We start from the raw sequence: 25,668 nt of genomic DNA, 5'->3' as shown, positions 1-25,668 counted from the left end.
TTTGGTCGGACCTATGTGCGTTTAGATGGATTTCTCAAGCTGAGTTGCTTTCTCTGCATCTGGAGTAGGATGTGTGACCTCTCTGTAGCCTGTCACTCAGGCCTCTTCTGAATTACAGATATGGAAGAGTGGGGCCAAGAATGCAGTATGGGGCCCCGGAACAGAAGGAAACACACTTTCTTTAGTTTTCTAGCCCAGGTGGGGATTGTACCTATAACCTTGGCCTCTCTAGCAGCAAACTGACCAACTTCAGAGCTCAAGAGCCACAAGCAATAGTACCAGAAAGAGTCAGACTGAAGACAGTACTGAGCATGTGGACCTGTCTAGAGCAGGGGTGGACATATCCCAGGTGCCAGGGCACCAGGGCCATCTAGTTGCAGTTTCATGGTGTGTAGCACCATGATGGTGGGTGGCACCATCTCAAAGAACACTCAGACCACCTCTCATCCAAGTATAGGCATTATTGAGGATTGATGCCCCTCAGAAGTAGGCTAGGTTCCAAGAGGAACCAGCAACTTAGTAAGACAAGACTGACAAATTGATAGTGTAATGATGCTGATTACACAGCAGAAATTATGACTATTAAAAAGGCAGGAGGGATTTGTTAATGGATTAGGTAATAGGGGAGGAGTCCCTTCAGAGGTCAAACATCCTGGTCGCGCTGCTCTCTGATTGGCTAGCTAGTGCGGTCCCGTCTGGCCAAGATGGATAGTTAGGTATTGTGGTCCTGTCTTGAGCTAAATGAATGATGTGATTGTGGTTGAGTACGAGGACACACCTGTTCAGAATTGGATCTGGGGCAGTGGCTATATTGAGTCTGCGGGCAGTGGTGCAGTCAAAGCTAGATTTTGTGGTCAAATCAGGACATGCCTACTGTCCAGTGGGGCCCCTAAGGAAGTTAGAATGTTGGGGCTGCAGGCAGCTTTATTAGGATTCCAGCAATCTAATCACCAAACCTTGTATTTGGGTTGCAGTCTTATTCCAAATTTCGGAAAAATGCTTTCTTTGGTTCATGTACATACACATTTTACTATCATAATGACTTGAAAACAGTTTAAAAACAAAACAAAACAAAATAATAAACCCAGTTAATACCACTAGATGGCAGCAGCAGTGGGAAGTTGCTGGGGATCCCTGTAGGCAGCAGCCACCCAGTCATCCCAACCCCTCCAGCTTGGGTTTGAGCTTTGCCCCCAGAAGGCAGGGATGGAGAGGGGAAGATGAGAGGGAGAGTCAGACCAGGGGAGAGAAGGGTGCATCCGGATCATCAGAACCTTTACCTGTCCTGCATATTGCTTAGGAAGTACCCAGGCCAGGTATACTTTTTGAGCCTTTCCAGAGGATTATTTGAGACTATTCTGTAAAATCTCATTGATACTAAAGTTCATTGAGTCTAGACCTGAAGACCAGGAACCAGTGCCCAAGATACCTTGTTATTTACCCTTTGTCTCTTCACCCCCACTTAAAAGCCAGAAAACACATCTGGCTCCCTAATCTGAGGGCTATTTTCTTGGATCCAAAGCAGATTTCCCCCAACTTAATAGTATTATATTTTTTTCCAGTTATATGCAAAGATAGTTTTCAGCACTCACTTTTACAAGATTTTGAGTTCCAAATTTTTTTTCTCCTCTTCTTTTTCCCCCTCTCTAAGATAACATGCAATCTGATATAGGCTATACATGTACAAAGTAAACATATTTCCACATTAGTCATGTTGTGAAAGAAAAATAAGAACAAAAGGGAAAAACCACAAGAAAGAAAAAAGAGAGAGAGAAAATAGTATGCTTTGATCTGCATTTAGACTCTGTAGTTCTTTCTCTGGATGTGGATAGCATGTTCCATCACGGGTCTTAGATCTTTGCATTGCTGAGAGCTAAGTCTATCAAAGTTAGTCATCGCACAAGGTGGCTGTTACTGTGTACAATGTTCTCTTGGTTCTGCTCACTTCACTCAGCATCAGACCATACAAGTCTTTCCAGGTTTTTCTGAACTCCTCCTGCTCATCATTTCTTATAGCACAATAGCATTCCATTACATTCATATACCACAACTTGTTCAGCCATTCCCCAACTGATGGGCATCCCCTCAATTTCCAATTCTTGGCCACCACAGAAAGAGTTGCTATGAATATTTTTGTACATGTGGGTCCTTTCCCCTTTTTTATGATCTCTTTGGGATACAGACCTAGTAGTGGTATTGCTGGATCAAAGGGTATGCACAATTTTATAGCCCTTTGGGCATAGTTCCAAATCCAAAGCAGATTTTTGGGGGCAAAGAGGCTCAAGTTGAGATTTTTTTTTACTTCTTCATCCCCAGGCAGAAAAGCGTTGCAGCATCTTTGATAGGCAGCACTTCAGCTCCGTTTCCAGGGAGCCCAGTGGAAGGTCACCTTCCCAGAAGACTGTTAATATCAATAAGCAGCACAAGATGTCCCATATGACAATGTGACAATAAGGAGAGCTCAGCTGCTGCTGGGGATACAGGAGGGAACAGAAGTCCTGTGGTCCCTGGGAAGGGATGAGGCAAAGGAAGATGGAGAAAAGGGCAAAGCCTGACCAAGTCTGCATGTTCTTTAGGTAGTTAGAAGGTTGGCACTGGAAGGCCTGAGAGATCACTCTAGTCTGAGCAGTCATCCTCTAGAGGAGGAAACTGAGCCAGAAGAAAGGCAGAGCCCGGCCTAGGGTCGCACAGACAGTTAAGGGAAGAGCCTGGTCTCCAACCCAGCTCTGCTGACTCTGCGTCTCCGGGCTCCTGACTCCCAGGCATCCTGCTCTGTTTCCACTTAGAGCTGAAGGAAAAGGTGGGGGAGTGTAGGCCTCGGGATGCGTGTCAGCAGGAGCACACGCACACCTTGTGTTCAGCCCTCTCTCTGGATGTCACCCCAGGGGCCTTCTATACGGAGAGGCTGCCTGGTCCAAACCAGACTGGACGCATCGTGGTCCTCAACACCAATCTGTATTATACCAGCAATGAGCAGACGGCTGGCCTCGATGACCCGGCAAGCCAGCTTCGGTGGCTGGACGATGTGCTGAACAATGCCTCCAGAGAGGGAGAGAAGGTAAGTAAATGGCTTTCCTTCTCCTCCTTCTGAAGGTGGCCGCCTACAGCCCTGGCCTCCTTCCCTCCTCCTGACCTCTCCTTCATTCAGTAAACATTTACTGAGGACCTGTTCCCTGCAAGGCTCTGTGCTCCTGGGGAAGATGCAGAGGTAAGCCAGGTGGTGTAGTAGGCAGAGTGCCGGGCCTGGAGTCAGGAAGGCCTGAGTTCGATTTCTGCCTTGAACATTACTAGTTGTGTGACCCTGGCCAAGTCATTTAATACTTTTCAGCCTCAGTTTCTTCATCTGTAAAATGGGGATAATGGGGAAGCTAGGTGGTGCAGTGGATAGAGCACTGGCCTTGAAGTCAGGAGGACCTGAGTTCAAATCCGGCCTCAGACCAGACACTTGACACTTACTAGCTGTGTGATCCTGGGCAAGTCATTTAACCCCAATTGCCTAAAATAAATAAATAAAATGGGGATAACAATAGCACCAACCTCCCAGGATTGTTGGGAGGCTCAGAAGAGATAACATACTTGAAAGTACCTTGTGAATTTAAAGGGCTATATAAATGATTATTATCAGTTAGTAGAATCTCAATGGTAAGGGAAGGGTCCAACCCTTACCTTAATAGGAATCTCTATCATTCCCAAGGCTTGGTCATCATTTTTACTTGAAGACCTCCACTGAAGGTGGTTCATTCCATTTATGGACAGTTCTAATTCTTAGGAACCTTTTTCCATTTGTTAAATCTGATTTCCAACACCTAGCACGGTGCCTAGTATATAGAAAGTGCTTAATAAGTGCTTGTAGATGGGTTAATTGGATTTTCATATATGTATGTATATATATATGTCTGTGTATGTATATATACATATCTCTCTACAAATCAAATTTCTCTTCTTTCTAATAGCCCTTCTTTACTTGGAGATAATAATTATCCCCCCTCCCCAATTTTTTCTTCTCCAGACTAAGTAGCCCCAGTTTTTTCAGTGGATCTTCCCATGGCCTGGTTTGGAGTCCCCTTGTCCCCCTGAGTCCCCCCTCTAAATGGGCTCAATGTCTTCATGTTTTTCCTAAAATGTGGTGCCTAGAACTGAACACAGTGTTCTAGATGTTGCTGGACTGGGGCAGAGTGCAGGTGAAAGAGTCACCTCCCTCATTCTGGACAATGTCCTCCTCTTAATGCTGCCTCAGTCCACATTGATTTTTTTTTTTTAGCCACTGTGGCATTTTAGATAAGTAGGTGGTGCAGTGGGTATGATAGGATATGGGTCCAAGCTGAGACCTTTGCCCCTTACCCTAAAAAAGAATTTGGGACCCATTTGTCCACAGGCCCTAGAAAACCTTTGGACTGTCCTTGAATTCTCTTACTTGATCAAGGAAGCCTCTGAAGGTATAATCCCATCAACTGGCCTTTCCTACACCCAGCCTCCTAATTCTTGGTTCCCAGCCCTCCATTGTCTTACCTCCCTATGGCCACTTCCCACCCTTAATGCTGTCTCTTGGCCACATGGTCCAGGTCCCTGGAGTTCTCACAGTCCCATCCCCCGCCCCCGCCCCGACCATTTCTCCACTCCTACATGCCTCCCACAGTCTTTCTGTATATAAAGTCCATCTTACCTCCATTAAGATGCTCAGATTCCTTAAGAACCTAGCCAACAGCTCACACATGTTGGGACTCCTTAAGAGTCTGGCCAATATGGCGGATCTTTAATAAACCTATCTCTGGATGAAAGAAGGCTTGGGTCAAATTCTTTCGGGCAGGACCTGTGTTTCTTGCTCTCGATATTTTGGGGTCCCAGCACCCCTAAACCTCTAGACCTCAACAGGTAGAATGCAGAAACTGGAATTGGGAAGCCCCGAGTTCAAATCATACCTCAGACACTTATAAACTCTGTGACCCTGGACCAGTCTTTCAGCCTCAGTTTCCTCATCTTTAAAATGGGATAATAATAGCATCTACCTCCCAAGGGTCGTTGTGAGGATCAAATGAGCTAACATGTATGAAGAACTTTGATATGTAAAAAAGATGGCTCTGGTGGTGAGCAGGATGTTATGATGATGAAGCCCTCTAAATCCTCAGGTCACATGGCCAGGCGTCCACACCTAGATAATAAGACAGGTATGTAGTGGTCCCTGCCCACTAAAGGGCAGATTCAGAAGAGGGAGAGATGTCTTCAGGTTGGGCTTCCTGAAGGGGAGGAGTAGGAAATAAGCCTTTATGTAGTGCCTACTGTGTGCCATGCACTAACAACCCATTTTACTGAGGAACAACTGAGGAAAACCAGTTAAAAGTCACACAGCTAGTAAGTGTCTGAGGTCAGATTGGAACTCAAGTCCTCCTGATTCCAGGTCTAATGCTCTTTCTAGTGCTCCACCAAGCTGCCCCAAGTTACTGCCATCCTTCCCAGAGTCTCAAAAGTGGAAGGGACGGACTTCTGGTCCAACCCATAGCTGGAGAGCACTCTAGTCTACACCATCCCCAGGAAGTGATCCTCCAGGCTCCACGTGAAGCCCTCCAAGGATGAGGAAGCCCATCCTGCTTTGTGGCCTTACAAGAGGCCCAGGACTTCAGCAGGCAGACATGGACGGGATGCGGACAGGAGTCTTCCCCTTTGGCACACTGGAGAGCCTGAACCCTTTCCTTTGTCAGGTGTATGTCACTGGCCACCTGCCCCCTGGCTTCTTTGAGAAGACCCGAAACAAAGCCTGGTTCCGGCCCAGCTTCAATCAACGCTACGTGGAAATCATCAGGAAGTATCATCACGTGATTGCCGGGCAGTTTTTTGGTCACCACCACACTGACAGCTTCCGGATGTTTTATGACGACACAGGCAGGTGTCCTGTCCTCCAAGGTGGCTTTAAGCTACGTCTTCTCCCTTTTCCAAATAGCCTGCCTTTCCAATCTGCAGGGATTTCTTTGACCGGGGAATTATTGCTTGCAGGTCTCTGTTCAATGTTCAATCATTTCAGTCATGTCCAACTATTTGTGCCCCTATTTAGGGTTTTCTTGGCAAAGATACTGGAGTAGTTTGTCATTTCCTTCTCCAGCTCATCATACAGATGAGGAATTGAGGCAAACAGGGTGAAGTGTCTAGTCCAGTGTCACATAGCTAGTAAGTATCTGAGGCTGGATTTGAACTCAGGTCCTCCTGACTCCAGGATGGAGACTGTCCTCTGCAAAACCCAGCTGCCCTTAGGACTCAGGAGCCACCTACATTTCAGTTCCATAAATTATGTCAACAAATCAAGGCACAACAAATTTGTGCAGCACCATGCTGGGTGATAGGGAAGATCCATGGATCAGATAAGATTTGGGCCTGCCCTCAGGGAGGATGCAATCAGGTAGGGGAGAATAAGGCATATCTGCTGAAGGAGGTTGTCATTTGAAGAAGGTTTTAAAGGATGAGGAAGTTCAACAGGAGGAGAGTGGAAGAGGGCAGCAGCATCATTGGGAATAATAGAAGCTAAGCTATAGATGGGGTCACGGGGAGTTCAGGCTGGCTGTAGTTTAGAGCATCTAGAGAGGAACACCATGACATTGGGCTGGAAGAAAAGGGCGGCAGAGAAAACAGATTTTGATTAATAGAAAAAAATTTTTTTTGAAAAGGGAAGTAGAGTGGGGCTAGATTTTAGATGTCTTTGAATGTGAATGTCAGAAATCTGAACTCGGCTCATCTCTGCCTTCTTCTGTAAAGGTGACCCCATCAGCGTCATGTTTCTAGTTCCGGGGGTGAGTCCCTGGAAGACAACGCTTCCTGGGGTGAACAACGGAGCCAATAATCCTGGGATCCGAGTCTGGTACTATGATCGAGATACCCTACAACTTCAGGTATACACAAGCGTGACCTCATCCAATTTAACGTAATTCAGTGCAATTCTGCTCTATATGTGTGTGTGTGTGTGTGGTGTGTGTGTGTGTGTGTGTGTGTGTGTGTGTGTAATGGCACAGCCAGCTGTGTGCTCAGTGCTGGGGATGCAAAGACAATAGCGAAAAACAGCCCCTGCCTTCCTGGAGCTTCCCTTCTACCATGGGGAGGCAACATGTAAACACGCAAACCTCAGAGCACTGGAGGAGGGGAACGAGGACCCTCAGGACTGGGGGCATGGGAAGGCTTTCCACAGGAGGTGGTGCACTGGCTGAACCTTGACCCTGGGACTTTAAATGGCAGAGGTGAGGAGGGAGACAGCTTGTGAGGAGGCACCCACACCAGGGTTAGGACACTACGTTCTGGGAACAGCAGGTAGGTCAGTTGGGCTGCGATATAGATTGCATGAAAGAGAATAATGCATAATGAATCTGGGAAGGAGGTGGGAGCTGGAGGTGAAGGGCTTTCAATCCCAAACTGAGAAGTCTGAGGAGTTTTATTTTAGAGGCAATAGGCGGCCCCTGAAGGCCACACACATTCACCCCACACAGCGAATGAGTTACAAAATATTGTTTTCTCCACCACAGACAGCATCTGTCATCTATCCGCTTTGATCCTTTCACAGAGCCATCACTTGGTACAGGCCCTCAGCCCTTCTGATGGTGCCCCAGCTGGTTGACTATCTAGCTTCGATATTGGGGATCCTGTTTGAGAAGCAGGGCAAAGGGCTGGAGACATAGCTGGAGGTCCCTTGAGGAGGGCTCCCTGGTCACAAATGGCAGGAAGGATTGGAGGGAGGAGCACAGCAGCCTTCATTGACTTTATTGGGAGGGCTTGGTTCTCCATTCCCACAAGTCACAGCTCCCCCCACCCCGATGTCTTAGCAGATGGGTTCGCAAGTTGTTGAAGCCAAAACACTTAATCCACAGTATTTGGCCAATATTTTGGTGATGTGCCTCTTAGTGTTGAGGTCCGTAGGGCCTCAGTGGACAGCGTTCTGGGTTATTGTTGTTGCTCGTCCTTCATTCTAGAAGAGGACCATGACTTAAGGGCAAGTGAATTGGATTGAAGTGAGGGAGGATTTAAGTGCAATGTCACCAGTCTCACTCTCTCCTCTGGAGCCGTCTGGGTCCAGTGGCAAGATATAGGTCAGGGTGACCAGGGATGGCCCTGGATGCAGTGGGAGAACTTGGCCTTCTTAAGCAAGGTCTTTCCTGGGTCTCAGTTTGCCTGAGACAATGCCCATTCAGTGATTAAGGCCAGGTAAGAATTGAGGCAGAGATTGGCCTCTTTTACCTAGTCAGCAGTGGGTAATAGGCCAAGTCCCACTTGATTGCTGTTGGGCCCTGGTTGGTTCAGAGTGAATGTAAATAGCAATTGTTTCTGTTTTGGCCAGAAACCCTGAGGCTCTTCCCCTCCAGATTGAGCATTCTGGGGCCTGAGTCAGGAAGACTCGGGTTTAAATCCAGCCTCAGACACTTGCTAGCTGTGTGACCCCGGGCAAGTCACTTAATTTTGTTTGCCTCAGTTTCTTTATCTGTAAAATGAGCTGGAAAGGAGATGGCAAACTGCTCCCATATCTTTGCCAAGAAAAGCCCAAATGGGGTTGATGAGGGCTGAGAGGTTGGGACCCCTCAAAAACCAAAGTACAAGATGGGTCGTCTGGAATGAATTCACAAGCTCAAGCAATCTTTTAAGTCAAGTTGCAAAAAGTTTATTGTTACGCTTTTCAGTGGGCAAGGATTCCTAAGGAAATTGCAATCTTAAAAGAGTATAGTTAAAGTTTGTATAGTGTAAGATATGATAAGACGTGTCAAATATGCTAACTAGGTGATTCAGGGCAGGATTAGGGAGTGGTTAAGGAGCGGTGGGTTCATTTTGCACTTGTATCTACTGTGCAGGTGTTTTACCCAGAGTTCACTGGGAAAAGCCCACAAGTGGGGGGGGGGGCGGGCACATGGAGGTGTGGTTTTAGGCCTGCTATGTCACTAAGTTAACTAGCTGTCAGGGACAACTGAGAGTTGTCCGGTCTGCCACCAGTCAATGTCTTGTTTGACAAGATAGATGTAGAGAATATACATATGTCTTAAGTCTACGATACAAATAATGAGGAATCCAGGATATAGATAATGAGGTAGGGCGGCAGTATAGATGATTCAGTGGGTAAAAATGTCTTCATGACCCAGTGCAAAGCCAGTTCAAATTAATACTTCCTTCAGGTGCTGTTTGGAACTGCACCAGGGAGAGAGATAAGGGTCTTACTGGGGCCCACTCATGAGTAATTGCTAGGCACAGTGTCCTTGGGCTGGGGAGAAACTGTCAGGGATAGTGTTTCTGAGGCTAGGGAGAAATTGGGGTCCAAGTACAAGCACCCAAACATAAGGACCCAAGCATCCCATCAGGGTCACTGAGAGTCGGACACAACTGGAAAAAAAAGCTGTATGCCAGGAACTGTGAGAAATGCTTTGCAAATATCTCATTTGACTCTCACAAAAACCCTGCAGGGTAATAGGTGCTGTTATTACCTCCATTTTGCAGTTGAGGAAACTGAGGTAAACAAAGGTTAGAGGCAGACAAATGACTTGCTCAGGGTCACACAGATAATAAGTATCTCAGGCTGGATTTGAACCCAAATCTTTCTGACTCTAGACCCAGCATTCTATGAGTACATAGAATAGAGCCACCAGCATCTAGAAAGTAAACAAAGGGAAAGACTTTCTTTTATCAATATCTTAATCGTTTAAGAGACTGGTGGCTGCTAGAGCCATTTCCTAGGGGTGGGGAGGCAATGGACTGGTTAAACTATCTCCTTAAGACAAGCCTTTTTCTCACCCATTTCTCACCCACCTTTCCAAGGGGCTTTTCTGAGGATTATGAAAATAATTTTTTTTCTTTTCTTTTTTTTTTTTTCAGGTAAGGCAATTGGGATTTAGTGACTTGCCCAGGGTCACACAGCTAGTAGTGTCAAATGTCTGGTCCTGAGGCCAAATTAGAACTTGGGTCCTCCTGACTTCAGAGCTGGTGCTTTATCCTCTAGCTGCCCCCAAAAGAATTTCTTAATAATTCTAAAGAAACAAAGAACCAGCTTTTTAACGTTTCCACAAGTGGAAAGAGCAAGTCTTGGACTTGGGGCCCAAAAGCCTGGGTTTGAGTAATAATACTATTAATGAGGAGAGTTCTAATAATAAGTGCCGTTTATTAGCTGTCTGATTGTGAGTCACTTTTCTGCTTCTGGCCTCACCATCCTCCACTCCAAAATGAAGACCTACTGGCTTCTGAGGTCCCCTCCCGCTTTGACACTCTTGGTTCCAGAGGTGGTCCAGTGGTTAGAGCACTGGAATTGGGAAGACCTGATTTTAGCACCTGCCCAACTGTGTGACCCCAAGCAAGACAATTAACCTACATTTGCCTCAGTTTCCTCAAGATGAAGATAATAATAACTTCTCCCTCCCAGGGATGTTGTGAGAATGTGATTGTTTATAAAATGCTTAGCACTGGTGCCTGGAACCTAGTAGGTAGTTAATAGATGCTTCTCCCCTTCCCCCCAGATCTGTGAACCTGGGGTTAAGGTAGGGAGGGAGCAGGCTATGAAGGGCTTTAAAAGCCAAAAAAGGGTTTTCTATTTGATCCTGGAGTAATAGGGAGACCCTGGAGCTTATTGACGTGGTCAGATCTGTGTTTTAGAAAGATCAGTTTGATGGCCAAGTGGAGGATGGCTTCAGTGGGGTTAGCCCAGACAGGAAGGGGCAAGGCCTGGACCTGGCGGTGGCAGGGACAGAGTAGAGAAGGGGGTTTGTAGGAGAGAGGAATGTGGAAATGACAGGACTTTACCACTGATTGGATAAGGGAGTGGGGGGTGAGAGTGAGGAGCAGAGTGGGACTCCATGGCCTGCAGCCTGGGCAACTGTACTCACTGTGTCCCTGCACAGTGTAAGAGCTGTGGAAACAAAGATGAACAGAGAAGAAAGCCAGTCTCTGCCCTCAGGAAGCTTACACTGTAATGGGACACATGAAAGGGAGAACACCAGAGAGGCATGCAGCCTGTTAGGGCCCCGGAGGTGAACTGGGCCTGGCTGGTCCTAGGTGGCCAGGCCACCCTGGGCATTACCAGGGGGGAGGACAAAAAGCCACTCACATTGGGTTGTGATCTGCACCCTTGAAAGGAGGGAAGGTCCAGACTGAGGAGACTTTCCATCATCTGGGTGACCCCAGGTAAGTCACTGAACCTCCGTCTGCCTCATTCTCATCTGTGAAATGGGGATAATAATAGCACCTACCCCCTGGGTTGTTGTGTGAAGATTATACGAGATGATATTTGTAAAGCACTTAGCATGGTGACTGGCACATAGCAAGCACTAAATACACGTTAGCTATTATTATTATATCACAGTTGAGCCTTTCAGCATTAGGTAATATACATTAAGTGCCACAGGCATTTGAGGCAGGAGGAGGAGAGAGATGAGGATGAAGAGGAGGAGGAGGATGAAGGAGAGGAGATGGAGGAGGAGGGAGCTGAAAGTGTGTGGCTAGATCAGAGCTGACTTCTGCCGCTCTTCTTGCCCCTTCAGGACATGGTCACATATTATTTAAACCTCACCCACGCCAACCTGCATGCCCCAAGGTGGGAGAAGGAGTATCAACTGACCGAAGCCTTCCAGGCCCAGGATGGCTCAGCAGCCTCCATGCAGCAGGTGCTGGACCAGATTACGCAGGATAACCGTGCCCTGCAGAGATACTACCAGTACAACTCCGTCAGTTATGACTTGGACCCTTGTGACCAGGGCTGCCGGCTAGAGCACCTGTGTGCGGTGAGGGAGGTGGACTTTGCAAACTATGAAAGGTGTATTGAGTCGGCCAGCTCCCCTTGTGGGCTGTCGGGGTCCCTGCTCCTCCTCTGCCTGATGATGGGGCTTCACTTGATCGGAGCCCTGACACCCCAGCAGGAGAGAAGCATTGTGGGGAGAGAGGGCCCAGAACAGGCACAGAGATTCTGAAGCCCAAACCTTCTGGGCTGCCGTGGAGTCAAACGGATACATGTGGAAAGAGCAGTGGACTGAGAAAGCCCTTCACAGCTGGCCCCTCCCACCTTCCCAATCTTCCCGCTCTAAGTAATCTGCCTTTCAGGGAGAGTGCCAGAAGGAAACTAGAATTTATTAAGCTCCTATCCCTACCGTGTAAGCTTCTACTGTGCTAGCACTTTACAAATGTTATTTCATTTGCTCCTCACAAGCACCCTGGGCGGTAGGTGCTATCATTATCCCCATTTGACAGATGAGGAAACCAAGGCAGATAGAAATTAAGTGAACCTGCCCAGGCTCACACAGCTAGTAAGTGTCAGGTTGGTTAGAATTCAGGTCCTCCTGACTGCATTCTTTCTAGCTCTATATAGCTGCCAAGACCCTCCCTCTCCATCTCCAGACTCCAGGCCTCTGCCCTGACCATTCCTGTGCCTGGAATACTCTCGCTCCTCTTCTTCCTCATCTCCACTTCCTGGTTTCCCTGGCTTCCTTCAAATCTCAGCTAAAACTGCATTTCTGTGAGGCGACTTCCCTGATTTCCCTCAATCCTAGGTGACTATTTGCAGCGTATCCTATGTGTATCTTGTTTGGACATAGTCGTCCTCCCATTAGACCGAGCTCTTTGAGAGCGGGGACTGACTTTTACCTTGGTATGCCCAGTGCTTAGTACGTCGCCTGGCACATAGTAGGTGCTCAATAAATGCTTGTTGACAGTAGCCTTTCCCGATTCCCCTTCCCAGAACCACCACCCTCTTAAAAAAAAATCATTTTCAGATGAAGAAGAAAGAGAGGCTTGGACTTGTGGTGTCGAGCTCCAGTACGAGGGGAGTCACTGATGCATACGTAAGGCTCCCAGGGTGCTGGCCAGACATTGGCTTAGTTTTAAAGTGCAGTGGTGTCTTTATTTATTTGTTAAATATTCCCCAGTTTCACTTTAATCTGTTCTAAATGACCCCTAAGGTCCCTTCAGGTCCTGTAGCACAGGCTACCATTGCCCCTGGGGCCAATGATTATGATCCCTCTGATGGGGTGTTTGAGTGCTTGCGTTTGGGTGCTTATACTTGGACCCCAGTTTCTCCCTAGCCTCAGAAACACTGTCCCTGGAAGTTTCTCCTCAGCCCAAGAACACTGTGCCTAGCAATTACTCATGAGTGGGTCCCAGCAAGACCCTTATCTCTTTCCCTGGTGCAGTTACAAACAGCACCTGAAGGAATTATTAGTTTAAACTGGCTTTGCACGGGGTCATAAAGATATTCTTACCCACTGAACTATCTATACTGCCGCCCTACGTCATTATCTACATCTTGGTCTCCTCATTATCCGTATTCTAGACTTAAGACATATGTATACTCCCTACATCTGTCTTGTCAAACAAGACATTGACTGGTGGCAGACTGGACAACTCTCAGTTACCCCTGAACTCTAGTTAACTTAGTGACATAGCAGGCCTAAAACCACACCTCCATATGGCCCCGCCTTCTGGGCTTTTCCCAGTGAACCCTGGGTAAAACGCCTGCGCAGTAGGTACAAGAAGTACATGTTCCTTTAAGAACTGACCACTCCTTAACCACTACTTAATCCCACCCTGAATTACCTAGTTAGCATATTTGGCAGATGTTTTATTGTATTTTATCCTATGTAAACTTTAACTGTACCTCTCTAAGGTTGCAGTTTCCTTAGGAATCCTTGCCTGCTGAAAAGCATAATAATAAACTTTTTGCCAACTTGACTTAAAGAATGCTTGAGTCTGTGAATTTATTCCATTCGTTCTATTCCTATACTGGCCTCTCCAGGAGCCAGATGCTTGGAGGGAGGGCTCCCGACCCAACAGAGGCCTGGAACTTGGTTAATTTCACACCCTCCACCTTTCACTTCACTATTATGGGGTGGGGGGGTAGCAGCCCTTCGCTAGGAGGGGGAAATTGAGCCACCTCCCCGTTGGGATACTCCCCCAGAGGGCACGTGAAGCCTGAAAAACAAACGTCTAAAGGCCGGGCTGAGGAGGGGAGGGCTAGGGAGGAGCTTCCCTGGGGCTCTGCCCCACTGGGGGAGGAGGTGTATTATGTCTGATCCCGCCCCCGCCCCTTGGAGGCGGTCCCAGGGGCGAGGAGAGGGCCCTCTCCCTACCCCACCCCGCCCTGACGTGAGGATGTGAAAGGGGCGGGGCTCTTTCAAGGACAAGGAAGGAGGGGGCGGGCCCCGCAGAGAAGGGGAGGGGAGGAGGAAGAGAAGGATGACGTAGAGAATAGGAGGGGACGGGGATGGAAGGGGCGCGCCATCGCCGGGATAGGCGGGAAGAGGATGGAAAGGGGCGGGGAGTCGCATGGATAGGCGGGGACAAGATAGAAGGGGAGGGGCTTCGCGGGGATAGGAGGGGACGAGATGGAAGGGGCGGGACATCCCCTCCTCATTCCTGTCTGCCCCATACTGACCGGGCCGGCAAGAGCCCTGGGCCGGAGTGGGACCGGCGGGGGCGGGAGGAAGAGGGGCCATGCCTGGGTCCCCCCGGGCCTGCCGGCTCCGCGACCTGCTGCTGACGGCGTTCGGCACGGGCGCCTTCTTGCTGGACCTGGGCACCGACGTATGGGCCGCGGGCCAGTACGCGCGGCAGGGCCACCTGCTGTGGGCCGCGCTGCAGCTGGCCGCGCTGGGCCTCGCCTCGACCGCCCAGCAGCTCTTCAGCTGGACCTGGTACCGCGGGGACCCCGCCGACCTGCACCCGGGCCCGCACCCGGGCCGCCGTCTGGCTCTGCTGCACCTCCTGCACCTGGGCTACCTGCATCGGCAAGTCCCCGCGCCACCGGCCGCGCCTCAGTTTCCCCCCTTGTCAGATGACCCCTGGTGGTGGTGGGGAAAGCTAGATGATACTTAAGGCCCTCGCCAGTTCTAGGTGGGGAAGGAAAAGGCACAAACATTTACTAAGCGCCAGCCATGTGCCAGGCACTTTGCTAAGCGCTTTATAATTATTTTATTTGACCCTCAAAATAAGCCAGAGGGGTAGGTGCTATTATGATCCCCATTGTACCGTTGAGGAAACTGAGGCAGACAGCGTTTAAGTGAGTTGCACATGGTCACACAGCTAGAAAGTGTCTGAGGCTGGATTTGAACTCGGGTCTTCCTGACTCCAGGCTTGCCACTGCTCCACTTAGCTGCCCTAAATATAAATATAAATGCTATCATGATTATTATTAAATAATTACACTGTGGCTCTCCAGTCCAGAACTGAGGCTGATACTCTTTGCCAGAGGCCATCTTTGTCCTAAACCATTGGACTGTAAGCTTGAGGGTAAGCACTCTCTTACTACTTGCTGCCCATTCCACAGCTTTTAAGTTCCCAGCCTTATCTTTAGTAGGTTAGACTAGATAAAGGGTTTAAGTCCTTTGAGGTAAAGCATATTATTAAATCTTTTGCTGCTCAACCATGGAAATTAAAATGCCAAAAAAAACAAAAAAAAAGGACTGTGTCTGCCCTCTGGGAGCTTACTTTCTAAGGGAAGGGAGGGAGACTTTAAAGACATTTTTGGGGAGATGTAAAATTAGTAGGGGGAGAGAGGGAGGCAGAGAAGTCATCTTAACTTCTGAGTACATTGGAAGTGGGTTTTCTTTTGAGGGGGGTATCAGAAGTGCTTAAGACCTGTTAAGTCTGTCTACCTATCTCTCTGTCAATCATCTATTTTTCTCTCTTCTTCCCATCCCCCTCAGAAGTAAAATGACTTGCCTAGGGTCCTATACAGCCAGGATTCTTCAGCTAGGACTTGCACTCTAAGGCCATCTCTTGCTCCACCATACCAAGCTGCCTGTCACTATAGAAATGCCAGTTATTATTAACAGTGAATGTTAAAATGGGAACAGACTTCAGCGATGACCTCACCACCAATTTATAAGAACTACAGGAAAGAGTGAGTAGCAGCTGGGCCAGTGATTGTCCACTTCCCCATTGCTTGTGGCACAGAAGCCTCAGACATCATTCCCGAGTTCTTTTCCAGGAGTGGGCACTGTCTAGCCGCCAAGCCTGCTGCATTCTCAGTCTCATTCAGCAGCCTTCCATTTGTGACTTGGCTGAAGTCTGGGATGTTAGGTGCCTCCTGCTCTAGGGAATTACAGAGACTTATGAGACTTGCCTACAAATGTCATTCTTCCTACTCAGTGCAGTAATCATGGTGTCCTTAGGAGCAAAGATGGTTGAATAAAAAAATGCGATAGTCCCTCCTGCCCTGTGGTGCAGCCAGGTACAAGAGCAACATTTTATGTTGTGAGCTTTTATTCAAATCCACTTCTTTTGGCCCTGGGCCAACTGGAGACATTCTTTCAGTGGTTGAGGTCTCATAGTGTTAGGTGATGATTTCTAGGTCTTGTTCAGGTATTCATTTGCTCTGTGACCTTGGGCAAATAGGGTCATAATGCCTGCCCCACCTCTCACATAGGGCTCTTGTGAAGGGCCCAGTACACAGTAGGCTCTTCATAAGTGCTTGTTGGTTTTGAATTGAAAACGTAGTAAAACTGTAAATGGGCAAAATCATTCCTGGAACTGGAACAAGCCCTCCCTCATTGTCTCATGAATGTAGGACCCCTTCACTGATAGGCCAAATGGGTCATGGCTCCTGAGAGAAGTTGAAATTCAAACTGTTTCCTTTTTGACTGAAAAAACAAAAACTCAAACAAAAACAAACCAACATATATGTAAATGTTACCCAAACAACAGTACAGAGCTGTCCATTTGCTCCGTGCCCCCTTCCCAGACCACCAGAGTTGCGTTCCTTGTGCTTTGATGATGTCTCCTTTCTCTGTCATCTTCAGACTAGGCCTGGAAAAATCACTTGGAGAACACTGCAGCTCAGGATGAGCCAAGGCAGGGGACTGAAGTTAAGGGTTACAAAAAACTTTGGCTTTTTTTAACCTGATAGTTTTTTTTTTAATTTAACCTAATATTTTATATAACCCAGTTTTTAGCTGCAGTAGTAGATCAAAGGGGGGACAGGCCTTTGGACTGCTGGAGTGAAGGCAGCTAGCAGAGCATCCTAGATTTATGACTGCAGGCATCCCTTCCTTTTAGATTAAACTAGAGAGCAGTTAGTTATCAGGCTCTTACTATGGGCCAGGCACTGTGCTAAACCGCTGGGCATGCACGCCAGAAAGACAGCCCTGCCCACGAGGTGTTTACGCTCCTGGAGACTGGGAAGGTTTCTAGGGCGGGGGTGACTAAGTCGTCCAGATGGTCTGGGGTGAGGTGAGAGGGAGGGCAAGGGCTCAGTGCCAGAGCGATGGCCTGTATGATCTGTAAAAGGCCCCTGAGGTCCTTTCCGGCTCCAAATCTTTGATCTTCATGCAGAGACAGTATTGAAATCTAGGTCTTCCTGACCCCAAGGTCTGCGTTATACCCCCTACACCACCCTTTACTGTTCTTCTCTTTTCTGTGCCAAAGACAGAAGACAAAGTCCAAGTGACCGGGCTGGTGGATGGCGAGAGCCAGTGTTAGTGTGATCTTTGAAAGAGCTGACAGAGTGGGACAGACACCCAGGGAAGGCTTGAAGAAGGCCAGGGCCTGGGAGAAGGAAGACAATGGAAGCTGCAAACTGCAGCCTGATGACCTTACCCTTCATTCCTACCCAAGTATAGAACTCCCTGTTAGAGGGGTGATTACTGAGAGCCAGCACACCCTCATTTAGGAGAAGTCAGGCCACAGCAGCCTCATTCTCCTTCTCAGTGGGGTTACTGGACTGGTTGGTCCGGGGAAGGTTGTAGACACAACATACCTAGATCTTACCAAATATCAGACTGCCTTGTGCTGTTCCTGTGGAAAAGGTGAAGTGACGTCGGCTATACTAATACAACTCTGTGGTCTGGGAACTGGTTGGATGATTCCATGTCTGCTTGGAAGGATCGAGCCAGAGACTGTATTTATGTCCCCTGAGCTTACCATCGTGCCTGCCTGGCACATAGGAGGCCCTTAATAAATATTTATTGGCTGACTGCTTGGCCCTCTGCTGCCATTTTTATCAGTAACTTGAATAAAGGCATAAATGATACGGTTGTCAAATCGGCAGACAGTACAAAGCTGGGAACCCGCCGGTTGATAGATTTGATGACACATTCCCGTGTTTTGTCTTTCTCTCCCTGGTGCCCTGTATGTAGCAGGCACTTACTAAATGACTATTTAGTTTGGATAGGTGAGAACACTGGACCAAATCTAATGAGATGAAACTGAAAAGGGATCAAAGTGGAGTCTTACACATTTGGGTTTAGTAAATCAGCCTCACAAGCGTGAGATAGGAGAGGCATGGCAAAACAGCAGTTCGTTTGAAAAAGCTCTGAGGGTTTTAGTGGACCACAAGCTCAATATGAGTAAACGTTGCCGTAGGAGTTCTCAGGTGCAGGGGATGATGGGAAGTGTGCTTAGTAAATGCTCCTGGCTGTTGTTCTGGGAGGTGATCCCCTCATCTGGATCAGGCCACACAGCTAGAGTCCCAAGTTCTCTCACGGGCACCACAGCTTTAGAAGGGGCAGTTGGGATGGGGAGATGTTAACATTAGAGAAGACAAGCTGGGAGATGGGTTAGGATTTTTTTTTTTTTGTCGAGGCAGTGGGATGAAGTGACTTGCCCAGGGTCACATAGCAAGTAAGTGCAAGTGTCTGAGGCTGGATCTGAACTCAGGTCTTCTAAATCCAGAGCCTGTGCTCTATCTACTGTGCCACCTAGCTGCCCTAAGATAGGTTAGGATTTGAAACGCTGAAGAGGGAACAGACTTATCCCTGGCCCCTGAGTACAAGTCTAGCAGCACTGGCTGGTAGATAGTGCAAAAGGACAAAGTAGAGATTCAGCCAAGGAAAAGTCCTCCAAAGGAAAGCCTATTGCTTGGAGCTGTTTTTGCTGTTTGGACGGGCATCAAATAAAGGGAATGCTCATTTCTCTGGGTTTTCACCAGTTTGAGCAGCTTTCAAGTGAGTGTTGAGAACAGCATTCATGACTCGGTTCTCAATGGCTAATATACAGACCACCATTGATTATGAAGTGTTTTGCTTTTCCTTGAATAGTGTGAGGAAAGCACAGGCTATGTGTAGCTCAGTTAGAACTGATCAGAAGGTTAATTATCAGTTAATTCCTCCATGGGCAAGTTGAAAATTAAAGATAGTGCTGTTTGTCCTAGAACCTGTTCAGTGATTGGGTCGGCCTTCCTGGTCAGAGGGGGCAGGCAAAGCTGGAATTCTCTGAGGGCAACTGGGGCGTTGAACCTTTTGTGCGTCCCAGACCCCTCTAGTTTCTGGTAAAGCTATGGGTTCCTCAGAACATTGTTAAATGAATAAATTAAAAGACTTAGGATGACAAAAGAAACTGATTCTATTGAAATAGTTAGGTCATGGTCACCAGGTTCAAAAACCCCACCCCTGGGCCCCTCCCATGGCAGGAAGTCTTTGGGGGCCTTTGCTGTATTGTCTGGGACTCAGAGGACTAACTGCCCCTGTCGGTTCCCTGCTAGGTGTGTCCAGGCCCTGAAAGTGGAATTTGCCCTGTGGAGGCAGGAGGAGCCAGCAGAGTTTGATCTCGACTATGCTAACTTCATTTCCATGGATATCAGTATGCTGCGGCTCTTTGAGACCTTCCTGGAGGCCACCCCCCAGCTTATCCTGGTACTTCACATCACCCTGTGTACGGGCAGAGTGGAATACTATCAGTGTGAGTGCTGGCCCAGAGCCCTTCTGGGGTGGGCATGGGAGGGACGAGGCCCTGGGCCCTGGCAGGCAGCAGGTCCTATGTGTCGGGGCTGGAGAAGATGTCCCAAGCCTAACAGTGTTTTTGCTTTGCCAGAGGCTCCTTGGAGGCCAAGTTAAGGGGATTTTGTCTCTTCTAGGTAGATAAAGATCTCATAGCACTCAGGCTAGAAAGGATATTCTGCCCAAATGTGGGCCTGAAAGGGTCTGGGAGGATGAATTCAAGGTGGTTGGCTGTGGGGCAAGGGCCTGATCCTGTGTGGCAGAAATAGCCCCAGGCCAGATTCTGGGTCTCCCATGTAGGAGTGGCTTTGCTCCCTGCTATTTCTGTGACCTTGGGTAAGCCTCTGTTTCCCAGGGTGACAAAGCAAAGGCCCCCTTGTTCCCCAGCACCCAGGCCAGAGGCTCCATGCCGAGGGAGGGGGCCCAAGGGAAGGGCTTTTGTAAAGTGGTGGGGTTCAGAGACCCCTGTTGTTGACAGGGAATCAATCAGACAACAAGGAGTTATCAACTACCTGGAGCTACCAAGATAGAAAGGAAACAGTCCCTGCCCTCAGGAAGCTTACATTCTATTGAAGGAAACACATATACATATACATAGTATATATGTGTGAATGCGTAAATATATATATATATATACTATGTATTTATACTGTATGTATACTATGTATGTGTATGTATATGTATACATATGAGGATACCCATATATATATATAATATGCTATATATGTAGCATATTAAAGATATGCAGGGTGTTCCAAAAGTTTTAGTGCAGCTTCATGTTTTAATGGTGTCCCAAAATTCTTAGTGCAGGTAAGAGCTTAGAGCTGCACTGGGACTTTTGGGACACACTGTATACAGAATAAAAACAAGGTTTTTTAGGGGGAGGGTCCTAGCTTCTGCAGAGATCAAGGATAGTGTTAGGTAAAAAATATTGCCTGAGCTCAGCTTTGAAGACAACTAGAGTGCTGAGGGAGGTGAGGAGGGAGGGAGGGAGGGAGAGAAGGAGAGAAAGAAGGCCACTGTGCCTGGACTGAGGAGAGTGAAGGGGAGCAATGGATGGTAAAGCTAGAAAGGTGGGTCCAAGCCAGGCTGAAAGTCAACAGGAGGGGTCATCTTTGCCCCTGCAAAGCCCTTTAGGACAACGCTGGGTTCTGTGGAGGACGGCCGGCGTGAGGAAGGGCTTGAGGCCGGGGGATCATAGGACGAGAGGACAGAGATGACCAAGGATTAGGCCAGGCTGCCGCCCCGTGAGGAGAGCGGGAGGGACAGGAAAGGCAAGGGGCAGAGACCGAAAGATAGCGATCAGCGATTTGACAACTGATTGGCCGTGTAGAGTGAGGGAGACGGAGGAAAGGGGGATGACACCGAGGCTGCAAACGTGGTTAGTTCGGAAGTGGGAAGGGTTTTGGGGGAAAGATAACGTTCTTAGTTTTAGATGGAGACTTGGAGATACCGCTATAACGTCAAACTGGAAAATGTCCCAGCTGCTCCCGGCCGGTCACCACAGCCTCTCAGTACGCCCCCTCCCCCGGCCGGTCGCCACAGCCTCCCGGTACGCCCCCTCCCCTGGCTGGTCGTCACAGCCTCCCGGTGCCCCCCCTCCCCCGGCTGGTCGTCACAGCCTCCTGGTGCTCTCCCCTCACTCCAATGCTCTTCCTAAAGCACAGACCTGACCATGTCACTCTCCTACCCAGTAAACTCCAGGAGCTCCCGATCACCCCAAGTTCAATATGAAATCCTCTTTTTGACTTTTAAGGACCTTTATCATTTGACCCCCTCCTCCCTTTCTGGTCTTCTTTGCCTTCTCCTCCACATACTCTGTGTCCAGTGATACTGGCCTCCTCACTGCTCCTCAAGCAAGACTCTCCATCTCCCAGCTCTAGGCACTTTCCCTGGCTGTGCCCCATGTCTGCAATATCTTCCCTCCTGGCTTTCCCGGCCTCCTTCAGATCCCTTCTGCAAGAAGCCATTCTGGGACCTCCTTAATCTCTGTGTCTTCCCTCTGAGACCACCCCTAATTTATCCTGGCTAGATCTTACTTGTCCATGTTTGCATACTGTCTCATGCATTAGACTGTGAGCTCTTTGATATCAAGGACTGGTAGTCTTTGTATCCCCAGTGCTTTGCATATAGTAGGAGCTTAATAAATGCTCATTGATTTAAGTTGATGTGGGAGATGAGGTCAGGAGGTGGATCTATAGACCTGAAGGCCTTTTGCACAGACATAATGACGCCTATGGAAACTGATGAAATCACCAAGAAAGAGTGGAGAGAGAAGTGGGTCTTCGTGGTATGGGATGACTCAGGGTTTTCAGATGCCAAGGGAACTCAGTCTTGCAAGGCAAGAAGGGCTTTGTGGTACAGGCTTCCCCAAATGCACATGGTAGTGTATACATCTGAGCTGCATTTCTGTGTTTGGCCTTTAAGACATGGATGGTGGAAACTCAGGAGAGCATGAGAGTGGGCAGAGAGGAACAGAATGTACCTGGGCTTACCAGCATGTCCCCATGTACTGCAAGGTCCTGCCCTACCAGGCACAGAGAGGTTTCTCTACCACCGAGGTCCCAGTAAATAATGAAACAGCTGTCTCCAAAAGCCCAAAGGCTCTTTGGAGGGGGGACCCAGGCTTATGAAATCACAGCTCTTTTGATGAGGTTTGATAGCATAGGGTCAGGGTCTGGAGTAGGGAGGGGCAAGAGTGCCAGAGAGCCATAGTTCCCAAACTGTGTGTGCTGCATGGGGAACCAGAGATAGTTCACATTTTGGACCTATTTAATAAATGGAACTGTTAAGTTTTTTCTTGTGGTCCATGGAAACCATGAAAAAAATTTTGTTGTTCAGTCATGTCTGACTCTTCCTGACCCTGTGGCCCATATCAAGCCAATACCATCTCTGGGGTTTTCTTGGCAGAGATACTGGAGCATTTGCCACTTCTTTCTCCAGTGGATGAAGGCAAACAGGATGAAGTGACTTGCCCAGGGGCACACAGCTAGCAAGTGTCTGAGGCTGGATTTGAACTTGGGTCTTCTTGCCTTCAGGCCTGGCACTCTAGCCGCTGAGCCACCTGGCTGCCATCACCCTAGAAAGTTTGGGAACCTCTGCCATTGAGTAATGCCTCAGCATAGCTTCCATCTGTGGAACAGTCCTGGGACGCCCACCAGTTATGCAGGGGCCACAGGCAGTAGCAGTGGGCTTGGGGCCAGGACCAGATGGTCTGCCCCTTTGCAGGCTCCAAAGAAACCAGAGGCTCAGTTGCAGACGTCCTGCCTCAAATTCCTTCCCAGCTCTCCAGGGAGGCCTAGGAAAGCTGGGGCTGCAGTAGACCCGTCTTGTGAGAAATTAGCTCGCTTTACCCTTTGTAGGGTCACCGGCCCTAAGGGACAGTCCTGAGGAGAACTTGTCACCAAGGCATTTCCTTCTGAGGTGTAGTAGGGAGGAGCTGGGTGGGAACAGACTGGGCCAGGGTTGAACTCCCTGGGATGGGCGGGGAGCTGCCGCCATGTTTGCCGGGCACTTGGTCTCTGTTTAAGGCTGGCAGGGCAGTGCTCGTGTGCCACGTGTGGTGGGTCTTGGGCCTCAGGACCTGAGGTGAGTTGGTAAACTACCTGGTGAGTTCTGTCCTGCCCACTCACCTCTGGCAGCCTGAGGCCGCTGATGTCTCGCCCAGTGATGCCCACGGCAGTAGCTGTGGATCCAAGCTCATGACTGCCGTCTTCACGCTTCACAGGGCTAGGCATCGGCACCTCCTTCATCTGCATCGCCTGGGCCTTGCTGGATTATCACCGGGCCCTGAGGAGCTGCCTGCCCACCAAGCCGGCCCTGGGTTACTTCTCTTCCACTGTCTATTTCCTCTGGAACCTGCTGCTGCTGTGTCCCCGCATCGTGGCGCTGGCTCTCTTTACCACCGTCTTCCCCAGGTACATCGCCATCCACTTCCTGCTCCTCTGGGCGGTCCTGCTCCTCTGGGTGTGGCTGCAGAACACAGACTTCATGCCAGGCCTCGCGTCCGAGTGGCTGTACCGCGGCACCGTGGCTATCATTCTCTACTTCTCCTGGTTCAGTGTGTCAGAGGGGAGGACTCGAAGCCGCAGCATCATCTATTTCGGTTTCCTTGCGATGGACAGTGCCCTGTTGGGTGGCACGTGGCTAGGACACAATCTCCCTCTGCCGAGCCCCTCACTGTTGTCATGGCTGCTGCCTGGGGCCGCACTCTGCTTCCTGCTGGGCCTGGGGCTGCGGGGCGTCTACTACCAGTGGCTGCACCCCAGCCGCCAAGCAGAAGCCTTAGACGAGGGGATGGCAGCCGGGGCTTTGCTCTCCAGGACTGGCGCCTCAACAGAAGGATGGCCAAACTGGCCCAGAGCTTCTTCCCCAAAGCTGCCCCTGCCAAGAGTGAGGAAGTGAATGGTGTCCTCTGAACTGGGACCGGGACCAAGCCAAGCCAGGTGGCCTTCCTGAGCCTGGCCTCTGACTCTCAGGTTCACAGGGGTCTCTTGCTTCTACTTGGAGATGGGAGAAGTGTCAGAAACTATGGTATTAGGTACTGTGAGAAGTGGGGGAGGATGAGGTTGTGGGCCCTCACTGCTGCTGCTGCTCCCTCCCTCCCCAACACACACACGCCAACAGTGCTTTACTGGTCCGTCACTGGTCGTCCCAGCAGTGTTTGCTGGGGTAGGGGTGGGGGACAGAGATGCCAGTCTGCTTGGGCAGTGCCCATGGCTGACTGGCCCTCGAACCTGCTGGCACCAGGAAGGGCAAACTGTCAGTGCCATTCAAAGTGCCTCATGAGCCGCGTATCAGGACCATCACATTCCTCCTTCCCTGGAGGCTTTTTTTTGTTGTCAAGAAGGAAACACTTTTTCTTTGTATCATTTCTTTGTACCCTCCGGTCTCGACTGGAGGGAAAAGGTGCTGCTTAAGTCCAGGAGGGAGTTTGATTCGTTTTGCACAGTGTTATGTGGGATTTATTAAAACCTTTGAAATCGGCATGGCCTCTTTGTACTGCACCAGTCCAAGGCAATGACAAGCTGCCAACCCTGACCTTCTAGAGCTGTGGCCTAGGATAGACCCAGGCACATAGAAACACATGCAGTATGGTGTCCCTTCCACATGAAGGGCGGGCCTCAGGAAATGGCACAATCCAACTATAATGGCTTTTTTTTGGGGGGGGTGAAGGAAGAGGCTCTTGAGGGTCCAGGCTATGGCCTACCCAGGCCTATAGCCGCATTCTCTGGGCTTTGCCACTGCCTCTTCAGTGACCTCTGTCACCAACATCCATGGAAGCTGTGGCTGGTTTGGCATCCACTCCCCCCCCCCAGCAGAGGTACCTTTTGCTGCTGCCATTTAGGGGTAGCCGCAGAGGACATGGACAGCACCTCCTAGTCTGGTCCCTGGGTCCCAACACCACTACCTTGAAGAGGCTGCCCGGCTAGGAAGACCTATAGCTTTACAGACCATTGTATCATCCTCTGTCTGAGGATAGCAACTTGGCCTCTAGTCCAGAGAAAAGGCCTCAGGAACACATTGTGCCTGAACCCGTCTGTCCTGGGAAGGTAAGGCTCTGCCTGCTCCAAGGAAGTGCCTCTCACTCTACCTTCCTCCACCCCCAGAAAGGAGCTAGCAACACTAGCATGTTAGGGACAGATGCCTTTTTCCCTCAGGCCCTAGAGCCCAGGACTAATACTTTGTCAACTGGTTCAATGCTGGGAACTTAATCTAGTCCATTCCCCTTTTCCTTAAAAAACAAAAAACACCACCACCACCACCAAAAAAAGAACCACAAACAAAAACAGGAAATGGGCCAGGAGAGGGAAAAGGACATGTTCAAGGTCACACAGCCAGAGGCAGAAGAGCCAGAACAAGAAACCAAGTCTCCTGCTGGCCAGCATGGGCTGAGCCTGCTGCTCCCTGGCCTGGATGGGCTCTGCCTCTATGGCCCCTGTCCTGAGTAGAGCTGTTGGTGCCAGCTGGTCCTCAGAGGAGCCTCAATGGGTTTTAAACTCTCCTCTAATAACTCAACAAATTTCCT

At 49.2% G+C, this 25,668-nt stretch overlaps 2 protein-coding genes across 6 annotated transcripts in view; both read left to right on the top strand.

The window, feature by feature from the left end:
* The window catches only part of SMPDL3B (sphingomyelin phosphodiesterase acid like 3B), a 42,956-nt gene extending 29,288 nt beyond the window's left edge, over positions 1-13,668 (top strand). For 4 of the 5 annotated variants that reach the window (XM_020983282.2, XM_020983284.2, XM_020983283.2 and 1 more), the window contains exons 6-9: positions 2,886-3,058; positions 5,697-5,877; positions 6,742-6,875; positions 11,481-13,668. In XM_020983282.2, the coding sequence (XP_020838941.1) occupies positions 2,886-3,058; positions 5,697-5,877; positions 6,742-6,875; positions 11,481-11,906 (914 nt within the window). In that variant the 3' untranslated portion in view covers positions 11,907-13,668. Of the gene's footprint in view, positions 1-2,885; positions 3,059-5,696; positions 5,878-6,741; positions 6,876-11,075; positions 11,125-11,480 lie in introns of all 5 variants that reach the window. The other variant, XM_078145542.1, reaches the window with a different exon arrangement.
* Positions 13,669-14,336: 668 nt separating this feature from the next.
* Positions 14,337-24,626, top strand: XKR8 (XK related 8). The gene is given in 4 exon segments (XM_020983008.2): positions 14,337-14,714; positions 19,406-19,602; positions 23,368-23,928; positions 23,931-24,626. Coding segments are annotated over 4 exon segments (1,179 nt in total). The 5' UTR covers positions 14,337-14,421; the 3' UTR covers positions 24,059-24,626.
* Positions 24,627-25,668: the final 1,042 nt, after the last annotated feature.

The sequence above is a fragment of the Phascolarctos cinereus genome, unplaced genomic scaffold (genome assembly GCF_003287225.1).
Source record: "Phascolarctos cinereus isolate Bilbo 61053 unplaced genomic scaffold, phaCin_HiC Scaffold_726;HRSCAF=1367, whole genome shotgun sequence".
In the NCBI taxonomy this organism is placed as follows: Eukaryota; Metazoa; Chordata; class Mammalia; order Diprotodontia; family Phascolarctidae; genus Phascolarctos; species Phascolarctos cinereus.
The sequence above is the reverse complement of the archived record's forward strand: the minus strand, read 5'-3'. Positions and strand labels throughout refer to the sequence as shown.